Genomic DNA, 12,096 nt, shown 5'->3' with positions numbered 1-12,096 from the left:
CCCAAACTTTTAAAAATGCCTTCTTTATATGCATACCATTTTAAATGTGTTCCAAAGCCAATACAAAGCAGGTAGATATAAATAATATCAGAGTTCATAAGTAATGTTCTTACCACTTAAATATTAAGTCAAATATAAATTAATATTATGAGTTAGGCTAGAAGTACCTTCTTTATAGCATAAGACTGGTTTAGTAAATATAGGACTGCAGTTAATTGCAATATTAAGTAAGTTTGTGGTGTCTTTGGTACCTACTGAGTAGATATACTAGCTAGGGACCACTATCTTATTCTGTACACCAAGTCTGAATTTTGTACCTTGAATATAAATGAATTAAAAAATACTAGTATGTACAGATTAAAATGAAAATTAGTCTGACATCAACGTATAGTATTAAAGCATGCTATAATCCACTGCTACCCCAAGAATCAATGTGTTTATATAGGTCATGACTTCATTGACAGAGAATTAAAGTTAACTGCATTGTTCAGATTTCATGAAATGGGGACAATTTCACATGAAGGTTACACTGTGCTTAATAATTTCTTAGAAGCATTTATTTTTATTTTTATTTTTTTAGAAACTCTCTGGTACCTTGAAAATTCTCATATAACATCTATCTATCACCATTATGTGTTTATCTCTGTGTGTACAGGGACATGTGTGTGCGTCTGTACATGTTCACACGTGTGTCATTCCCTCTCATTGATACACGTGGTATCCGGAAGCTGCATAGGAGCGAGTATCGTTATTGATGATTACCATCTAGGAATCCCAGCAAGGACTTTATAGTAGCTTATAGATACTCAATAAATCATTATTGAAGATCTGAACAAGAAAATAAGAGTTTAAGGAGAAATTTTTTTCCATGGCATATACCCTCGTGGCCTTCCCAATTACAAGTCGGCCTTTTCACAAGATATTTACAAGTTTATTTGCCTTCTCTATGAATGTTCCTGACCCCTGAGTTTCTTTGTTACATACATTCTCTTTTCATTCTCTATCATCTCACTAAATCACACATCACTGTCCATGATTTTATTCACGATGTTGATACTGACAACCACTGTATAACTCTCCTCCAGTTCTAGACACAAACTTAACAGTTCATTATATAAGCATTATTAGACTTTATTTACTGACCTGTATGTCTTGCTATCATTTGCACTGTAAAATGTAAGATATGGTAAATATGAAAGTCAAATCATAAAGATAAAACTAAGAAGTGAAGCATAGTTTAATGTTAAATCATGTGCAAAATCCCAAGCTGTATCCCCCAATACCAGAAAAATTATAGGAATGATTGATAAATATATTTAAAATCCTCCTGGTGTACACAACTTACATATCTTCTATGTTTCTTGATGTTGTAGTCTTAATCCATGGCATGAAAAATAAAATAAGCTGTACCATATGTAGGCCTGCAAAATTCTTTCATAAAAGAAGCTATCTATAGGTAAAGATGTCAGTCACTTCATTAAATCAGAAATTTTCTGCCAGTAACATAAGCAAATATGTGCTCAGAGAAGAACTCAAAATCACAATTATGGCTTTATTGTAGTCATATATTGTCTATGAAAAATATAAAATATTCTAAAAAACACATATAACCTTGAGAATTTATGCAAATACTAACATCTCTATAGCAAACTATATACATAGTCATATCCACATATAATATGTTATAAATAATTTTATAGCCATTTCATGAAATAACAAAACAATTATTATATTACCTTTAGTTAACTGATAATTAAAGAAAAATATATACCTTAGAAAAGCTTAACCACTTTTCCAAACCCATACAGTTTTTAAACATGGAAGCTAAGAAAAATATCCTATAAGGGTATAATCTTTCATCCATCTTTTATGAATATGTTGTATTTTCCTAGAAAGTATTTGTATTGTTTAATGTAGATGTATGCATGCTTCAAATAAGGAAAATGTACATCGTATAATTTAGATGGTCCATATATATATGTATATATGTGTGTATATATATATATACACATATATACATACACACACACATATATATATACACATATACATATATATATATGTGTATATGTAAATATATATGTATATATACATTTATTTTGATAGGTCCATTAAAATATAGAATTTCATATTAATAGTATGCTACATATTGTTTAAATATGCATACTTTGTGTAATCAGGCTACATCCCTATCTCCTCAAATATAACTTATTCATACAATAGATAGTGAAAATCCTTCTGGCTTTTTGAGATAGGCAATACATGATCACTATAAGTAGTCCCTTCACTGTGAAATAGCGCCCCAGACCTAATTACCACAGCCTAACTGTAGCATGTCCACCCCACTCCTCCCTAGTTTCTGGAAACCAACATTTCTACCTTAGTTTCATTGACATCAGATACTTTATTTTCCACAAACTTATGAGATCTCATGGTACCTGTATTTCTATGCCTGGCTCCTTTCACTTACCACAATCTTCAGGTCCAGCTATGTTCTCTTTATTCTGTGTATCCCAAACTTTTAAGCCCATCCATACTGTCTTTATACTGTATATCCACAACTGTCAGGAGAATTTTAGCCCCTTATTCTTGCCAGTAATTGTCAACCGATGGCTTGAAATTACAGCCAGGGAGGGAGCAGTTTCACAGGTCTGAGGTGTTTTGTCCATTGTAGCATATCTCAGATTGCCACAACAATACAGAATAACACAGGGCTCAACTGCCATTTCTCTACTATCAATCCATCTTACAAACAAGCAGCTAATGGGTAGGGTTTCACTTTTACCATTTTTTTAGTAATAAATTGGCTTATAAATCTTTAGAATCAATATCCACTTAATCTCTGTGTTCTGGTTAAAACATTGCCAGTTTTTTTTTTCCTCTTTGAGAACTGAAGTTCTCCATAAACTAGGAGTGCAGTAGACACCTTAGGTAAACTGCATCTTCAGACTCTAGTTCAATTCAGCAGCAATGTAAAATGGCTAACTTATTTTTAGCTCATTTTTATAAGGTCTGTTAAAATTGCAATTACACATCTTTGTCTGTTAAAAGAATGGATTGCTCACTTTTTGTTTGTTTGTTTTAAATGTTGTAAATTCTTAAGATCTGAGATATCTAAAAACTTCACGGAGAAATTTCATTTGGAATGAAAAGTAGTTTCATAAGCATAATTTATGTCTATGGGTTCAGTTTTCATAAAATAGAATTTAACTGAGCATTTATAGGCTGTGTGGCCAGCAGATTCACTCATGAGTTAGGAATGTATTTACCCCAGATCATTTGTGTCACATTTTAAATCCTTGGGCTTTAAGACCTTGATACTGAGTATTCTGGGGTTCTGAAATAATTCTCTGTCCTTGAACACAGTGGTCTGTCACTGTTTTGTTCCATGTCATTAGTTGCTCATCATACTTTGAGTATAATTCATAACTAGCAAAGTGATGTAAGCATCTGAACTATTTATTATTCTAATGGAAGATACTGGTTGGGTGCAAACCACTTTTTACTCTGTTACCATTTGAAAAGCATTAATGCCCTGCCTGTAACACACAGTATTAAATTGTAGAAAGCTAATCTCACTCACTCTTTTGGACTCCAACATTTACCATAAAAGTCCTCTCCAGCATCTATATAATACTTTTCTTCTTTTTGTCCCTTGTAGTTGTTTGAAATTACAGTGCCTCTCTCTCAAGGCCCCAAACCAGTCACAATCAGTTTTGCCAATCACACTTCCTGCCGGTGCATGTCTAAACTGGATGTTTACAGACAAGTTCATTCAATTATTAGACGTTCTCTGCCAGCAACATTACCACAGTGAGTATGAATTAAGTCTATTTTTTTCTACATCTACTCCTAACATAAAATTATCTTCCAATAAACACAAGTTTATTGAAGGAAGTTTTGTAAAAGACTGTTATATTTCTCATGGAATACAAAACAAAAGGTATTAGAAAATAAAAGTCAAATTATACTGAGCTACCTGTTGCATAGTTGGGGTAGTTCACAATATAAAAAGGATATTCTATAGAATGGTGCACAACCTACCACTATTCATACAACTAATTAAGTAGTCACATCGATTTAACATCTATGGAATTGAATATCTCTTTACAAATGATTATAAAGCTTAAAATTTTAAACCTTAGTGATTAAGTCCAAAACAAAAAGTAACCATACATATTATATATATAAGATAGAGTTGAAATATATCTCCCTATTTCTAATTTCAACAGTGTGACTATTGAAATCTTAATTACTTGAAATTTCTCTTAATATTACTTGAATTAACATTCATACTATCATTTAACATTCAAGTTGTCTTCCTGGCTTCATTTTAGCTTAGCAAACAGTAGCATTTGATTAAAGGGAATGACAAAGCATTCATTTGGACACTCTGAATAATTAACATAGAATAATTTTCATTGTCATTTAAGTCTTAGGAACTTTGAACCCCAAAACCAAGATGAAGCTCAGCAATTTAAAAAATTATTTCTGGTATATGTAATCAGTACTTAAGCGTGAATCAAGCATAAATCCAGAACGTATTACAACAGCATAAGTAGATGGGCAGTATGTAGGACAGAAATTTAAGAAACTCTTTCACCTTAGAAGCTCTGGCAAAAAATGTTTCACTAATGGTGGGCTTCCTGTGGGGTCTCCTCATGCTGCCCAACTTAATCTGGCAGATAAGTGGCCTTCTTAAGGCATTTTCGAGAACTCAATGATAGCTTAAATATTAACACAAATCTGCCCTCCTTGGCACGAAAAGGAAAAGGTCTAGTAGATATCTGTGAAGAAAACATGGTACTATAAGAAGGCAAAGCAAGCGCCTTAACTCAAGAGTAGGTTGTCTCTGTTGGCTCATTCATGCATCCCTCAGAGTGCTGTTCATTCTCTAGACCCTATTTCCTTAGACAGAGCATTCATTCTCAGAACTTCGGGTATCATCTTTGTGTTCCTGCTTCCCCAGATTTCATCTGAAGATCTGACCATATTCTTGGTTTCTAGTAATTTTTCTACACTTATCTTACACTTCCATGTAATTAGATTAGCTATATGTCAAGTCCAAAGACGAGTTCAATCTCTTTTACTTCCCCACTTTTCATGGCACAGAGTTCTCATATTTTTTTGAGACTTTGAAATTGCAGGTATGGCTAATTATTTCTTCTTTTATCACACATAAGTACACTGGTCATTTGGGAGAAGAGGGCAATACCTGTTCCAACTTACATAAAATTACATAGAATTATATTCATCTACTGCACTCTCTGTGTACCTCTGATTGAGCACATCAGTGTCAAGCCAGTTTCTTAGTATTATCACTTTCTCCTCCTATTTCTATTCACTATTGTAAGCTTTAAAAGACACTATTGGATTCATCCACGAAGAGTGCTTATCAATTGCTTAAAGAATCGAGCACATATTCCTCAACTTTTTTTTTCCTCTGTCATCTTCCTTGTCATTAATCTCCATGTCTGTGTTTTACAAAGTCTAAATGCCCAATCACAAGTTCATTTCCTGTTCTCAATCTTGTTTCTATTAGGATTTTAGCTCAAAGGGACTTCTCTTTCTTTTCTGCCTTTCTAAGATCACATCTGTTTCTCAGACTTCAGATTAAGGTCCTTCCCCTGCAACTTTCTCATCAAAATACAAAATTCAGGACTGTTTCTGTGTTGAGATGACTGTCTTGCTTTTTTGCTCTGGACAATATGCCTTAGAGATGTAATTGGGTTATTACATGAACATCTACCTTGTTTATTTCATAACTTTTATATTCTATTATATAATTTACTGATTATGCTTTTATATGGCAATATACTACAGCTACATCAATGTACTACAAAATATAAAGAGAAGTGTATAATCAAGGAAGTAGAGAGGAAGAGACACACAGAGATGAACATTACGTGGAGACACCAGTATCTTAAAGCTAAGGGTGCAGGATTTACTGGTTGGTTAATTGCTTCATGACAACAGTGTTATGAAGATGTAATGAAATTGAACAGTCTAGTGGCAATGAATGGGATGAGTTACTTAATTTTAATCCATTAAATCAAAAGGACATTAAACCACATGATCATCTTGTTAGATGCTGAGAAAGCCTTTGACAAAATCCAACACCCATTCATGATAAAAGTCTTGGAAAGATCAGGAATTCAAGGCCCATACCTAACCATGATAAAAGCAATCTACAACAAACCAGTAGCCAACATCAAAGTAAATGGTGAGAAGCTGAAAGCAATCCCACTAAAATCAGGGACTAGACAAGGCTGTCCACTCTCTCCCTACCTATTCAACATTGTACTTGAAGTCCTAGCCAGAGCAATTAGACAACAAAAGGAGAACAAGGGGATACAAATTGGAAAAGAAGAAGTCAAAATATCACTCTTTGCAGATGATATGATAGTATATATAAGTGACCCTAAAAATTCCACCAGAGAACTCCTAAGCCTGATAAACAGCTTCAATGAAGTAGCTGGATATAAAATTAACTCAAGCAAGTCAATGGCCTTTCTGTACACAAAGGATAAACAGGCTGAGAAAGAAATTAGGGAAACAACACCCTTCTCAATAGTCACAAACAATATAAAATACCTTGGTGTGACTCTAACTAAGGAAGTGAAAGATCTGTATGACAAGAACTTCAAGTCTCTGAAGAAAGAAATTAAAGAAAATCTCAGAAGATGGAAAGATCTCCCATGCTCATGGATTGGCAGGATCAACATTGTAAAAATGGCTATCTTGCCAAAAGCAATCTACAGATTCAATGCAATCCCCATCAAAATTCCAACTCAATTCTTCAACGAATTAGAAAGAAATATCTGCAAATTCATCTGGAATAACAAAAAACCTAGGATAGCAAAAACTCTTCTCAAGGATAAAAGAACCTCTGGTAGAATCACCATGCCTGACCTAAAGCTTTACTACAGAGCAATTGTGATAAAAAAAAAAACTGCATGGTACTGGTATAACGACAGACAAGTAGACCAATGGAACAGAATTGAAGACCCTGAGATGAACCCACACACCTATGGTCACTTGATCTTTGACAAGGGAGCAAAAACCATCCAGTGGAAGAAAGACAGCATTTTCAACAAATGGTGCTGGCACAACTGGCAGTTATCATGTAGAAGAATGCTAATTGATCCATTTCTATCTCCTTGTACTAAGGTCAAATCTAAGTGGATTAAGGAACTCCACATAAAACCAGAGACACTGAAACTTATAGAGGAGAAAGTAGGGAAAAGCCTCGAAGATATGGGTACAGGGGAAAAATTCCTGAATAGAACAGCAAAGGCTTGCGCTGTAAGATCGAGAATAGATAAATGGGACCTCATAAAGTTGCAAAGCTTCTGCAAGGCAAAAGACACCGTCAATAAGACAAAAAGACCACCAACAGATTGGGAAAGGATCTTTACCTATCCTAAATCAGATAGGGGACTAATATCCAATATATATAAAGAACTCAAGAAGGTGAACTCCAGAAAGTCAAATAACCCCATTAAAAAATGGGGCTCAGAACTGAACAAAGAATTTTCACCTGAGGAATACCGAATGGCAGAGAAGCACCTGAAAAAATGTTCAACATCCTTTATCATCAGGGAAATGCAAATCAAAACAACCCTGAGATTCCACCTCACACCAGTCAGAATGGCTAAGATCAAAAATTCAGGTGACAGCAGATGCTGGCGAGGATGTGGAGAAAGAGGAACACTCCTCCATTGTTGGTGGGATTGCAAGCTTGTACAACCACTCTGGAAATCAGTTTGGCGGTTCCTCAGGAAATTAGACATAATACTATCAGAGGATCCAGCAATACCTCTCCTGGGCATATATCCAGAAGATGTTCCAACTGGTAAGAAGGACACATGCTCCACTATGTTCATAGCAGCCTTATTTATAATAGCCAGAATCTGGAAAGATCCCAGATGCGCCTCAACAGAGGAATGGATACAGAAAATGTGGTACATTTACACAATGGAGTACTACTCAGCTATTAAAAGGAATGAATTTATGAAATTCCTAGGCAAATGGATAGACCTGGAGGGCATCATCCTGAGTGAGGTAACACAATCACAAAGGAACTCACACAATATGTACTCACTGATAAGTGGATATTAGAACAAAAACTTAGGATACCCAAGATATAAGATACAATTTGCTAAACGCATGAAACTCAAGAAGAACGAAGACCAAAGTGTGGACACTGTGCCCCTTCTTAGAATTGGGAACAAAATACCCATGGAAAGAGTTACAGAGATAAAGTTTGGAGCTGTGAAGAAAAAATGGACCATCTAAAGACTGCCATATCCGGGGATCCATCCCATAATCAGCTTCCAAACGCTGACACCATTGCCTACACTAGCAAGATTTTGCAGAAAGGACCCAGATATAGCTGTCTCTTGTGAGAGATGGCCGGGGCCTAGCCAACACAGTAGTGGATCCTCACAGTCAGCTATTGGATGGATCACAGGGCCCCCAATGGAGGAGCTAGAGAAAGTACCCAAGAAGCTATAGGGATCTGCAACCCTATAGGTGGAACAACATTATGCACTAACCAGTACCCCAGAGCTCTTGACTCTACCTGCATATTTATGAAAAGATGGCCTAGTCGGCCATCACTGGAAAGAGAGGCCCATTGGACTTGCAAACTTTATATGCCCCAATACAGGGGAATGCCAGGGCCAAGGTGTGGGAGTGGGTGGCTAGGGGAGTGGTGGGGGGGAGTGTATTGGGGACTTTTTGGATAGTATTGGAAATGTAAATGAGGAAAATACATAATAAAAAAATGAAAAAAAATAATAAAAAGTTGAGATTGTGGTTTTCAAGCAGTGAACACACCAGTCTAGAGATCCTCATGTTTTATAAAGATAGGAAACTAAATCAGAATGTTTTGTAGATGAAAAAAATTGGTGTGCAAGCCATAGTCAAATCATCTTGAACTCTACTTGATACGACCAAAACTGCCTGATAATTATGATTTGAAAGTGATTATGACATTATGTCAGTCTTTGGCATAGTGTCAAGTTGAAAAGAAAGATAAGAGGAATGGTAAAAAAAAAATAGAAAATTCTAGCTTAGGTGATAATTCATCTTTTATTTGTTTACTGATATTGTTAAAAAATGTGCTCAATGGTAATAAATTATATTTACTGGGATTTAAGGGAACATCTTCATTACTGTGAAGACTCTTATCTTTGCTGAGGAGAAGAGCAGATACATGTCCTAAGCTTAAGACCTGAAAACTAAGAATCTTTAGACTATTTATCTGTAATAGATCCTCAGTCCAGTTGCTTAAATGCTCAAAAGTCATGGCATTTTCTTTTTCCAGTTTTAATTGCCCAATTTCGCTTTAAGTTTGAAAATCATATATTGTTCCATCCTTGAAATATAAATAGATGACCATAAAAGTAATTCATTAACATATGAGAGTAGAAATAGGATACTCCCATTAAATCAAGATATAATCCTTTAAAATATTTTTGTTTTTATTTTTATTATTTATTCACTTTTGATCATGATTGCTGCCCACCCACTTCCTCACTCAGCCCCTCCCTCCATCCCCTTCTCTTCTGAGAGGATGGAGGCTCCCCTTCTCCATTATCTACCCACCCTGGTACAAGTCTCTGCAGGACTAGAGGCATCCTCTCACATTTAAGCCAAAAAAGCAGCCCAGGTAGGGGAATGTGTTTTACAATCAGGCATCATTTTTTAAGGGACAAACCCCACTCCAGTTGTTGGGGGACGCACAAGAAGACTGAACTGCACATCTGCTATATATGTACCAGAGGAGCTAGATCCAGCCATCTATGTTTTTTTGGTTGGTGGTTCAGTCTCTGAGCATCCCAAGGGTCTAGGTTAGTTGACTCTGTTGGTCTTCCTGTGGAGTTCCTGTCCCCTTCAGGGCCCCCAATCATTACTTCAAACGTGTGATCAGTAAGAATTTTTCTTCAGCATTCATAAACAGGCATTTTAAGATTTCCTAGAAAATACCCTCTTTCCAAGTTTAAAATCCCTATGGACACATGCCATTATTTTTTGAACTCTTAGCACATGTATCTGCTCAGTATTTCTTCAATGTTCTCTATATAGGTATAGAGAGAAAGGCTAGGTGTTTATATACACATATGTATATATAGAATGTATACACATATGTTTGTACATATGTATATATATATACATACATATATGTGTGTATATATGTATGTGTGTTTATGCATATATATATATATATATATATGTAATCATGCACAACAGAGGACCTGTTGGCATGAATGAACTTTCCAGTGAAAGTCAAAAGAATCATTGTTTAAACCCTGAAACTATTTTTTTTATAACAAGCTCTTATGGAGTAGGTGGATGGTCTGGTTTATCAAAGATTGTTTTTGACATCACAGCAGTTCTCTTGCTTGCTTATTGACAAGAAGCAGGAACAACAAAGTGAAAATAACTGAGTAGTCTACCACTTCATGTACCACATTGACATTATACATGTGGTTTTCACAGTGAAAACAAAAATTAGTGATAAATTCAAAAGACAAAGCTATTCTTTTAAAGAATTGAACAGCAGCTTTGAGAGATTTGATTTTTTTTGACATATTAAGGTAGCATTGAAAGTTTTGTGTACAGAAAAATGGCTAGACAAGTTTCAGCACAAGCAAAAAATTTGGCACATTTTCTTTGTCAGAGAATGGACAGTAAATATCATTTCAACTTTGTTAACATACAATGTCATTCCTTTTGCAGTGAACGATACAAAAAAGATGAAGTATATTTGTTTTCATCTATGAGCTAGTATTATAATTAACAAAATTCCCTAGGGTACATCAGAGTGCTCCTTGTAGCACATTCTAGAGAATTTGGCCGATGGATAATGGCATGTATCCACCATCATAGTACACATCGAAGAGTTTGATTGCCCTTGAAATGCCATGCTCCACCTCCTCATTTTCCTTCCCTGTACCCCTGACATTAGTGAGTTATTTTGAGGTCACATCAACATTCTATTGCCTTTTAATAATTTTTTTTTGCCATTTGGTTTGGGTTTAGTTTTCTGCTAGTGAAGTATTGTGACAAGTTTTTAATACCAGAGGCTTTTTTGAAGCACATTCTTGCCGAATTTCTGATTATTTGACTTTATTTATTCTCTGGCTTAATTTAATTAATTTGAAATAAATGTGAAAATAAAATCTGACGGTGATATGATAATTTTTCTTGTTGATTCCTATTAAAACTTGGGTAACCCCTCTAAAAACAAATGAATCACTGGCCTTAATACCATTCTGTACACTTTACTCATGTGGTTCCTCCTCTTTTGACCTTACACTTCAAACATCAAGCACCACATGGTCAGTTAACTAGTTCATGACCTGATAGAATGACTGCTTTGTACCAAGTGGTGGGCAGCTTTTGTGTGGCATGCCAATGCCTTAGACCAGTTGTTTGGAATTATATAAAAAGAAAAATATTTGATATTGCCAATTTACTTCTGATCTAATGCACATACTTTCTTATTCTTTCAAATATTGTTTGCCAAATTTATTAAATGCACAGACTTTCCATCCATTACACTTATCTAGTTTCTTTTTCTTTGACAACTGAACAAACCCTGGCTCTGACCTCTCTTCTTCCTGTACACAGGCCAACAGAACATAGGCAAGGACCAGCATAAACACACAAGGCTGGGAACTTTTGTGAATCAACAAAATTCAATACAGACAAATAAGTATATGCACATTACGTAGATGTATGTATATTAAATATAGTCCTTTATATTTTAAATTTCAGAGTCTTAAGATGCATTATTTCTTACTATATTAGGTGAGGAAAGTTACATTATAACATTGAGTACAAGGGCACTTTAAATACATGTGTTATGAGTGTGTGTGTGTGTGTGTGTGTGTAGGAACTGAACCCATAGTCTCACAGACAGTAGCCAACACTCTACCACTCAGCTGTGCCCGCAGAGTCAAAGGTTATTGATTAGTAAGCACTCTAGGAAAACTATAACTGAATAAATGTCTATATAAACCTAAAAGTATATCTGGGTGACATATGAATGATGTCAAGATAAAAAAAAAATTAAGTATTTGGAAC

The 12,096-nt window shown here is 35.1% G+C and overlaps 1 protein-coding gene across 1 annotated transcript in view; it reads left to right on the top strand.

The window, feature by feature from the left end:
* Positions 1–12,096, top strand: part of Vegfc (vascular endothelial growth factor C) — a 104,662-nt gene that overhangs the window by 81,744 nt on the left and 10,822 nt on the right. Inside the window, exon 4 of the mRNA XM_021170241.3 lies at positions 3,662–3,813. Coding sequence (XP_021025900.1) covers positions 3,662–3,813 — 152 coding nt within the window. The remainder of the gene's footprint in view (positions 1–3,661; positions 3,814–12,096) is intronic.

The sequence above is a fragment of the Mus caroli genome, unplaced genomic scaffold, assembly GCF_978045245.1.
Source record: "Mus caroli unplaced genomic scaffold, Mus_caroli_1 scaffold_10, whole genome shotgun sequence".
Taxonomy (NCBI): Eukaryota; Metazoa; Chordata; class Mammalia; order Rodentia; family Muridae; genus Mus; species Mus caroli.
This window is presented reverse-complemented; position numbering and strand designations above follow the sequence as displayed.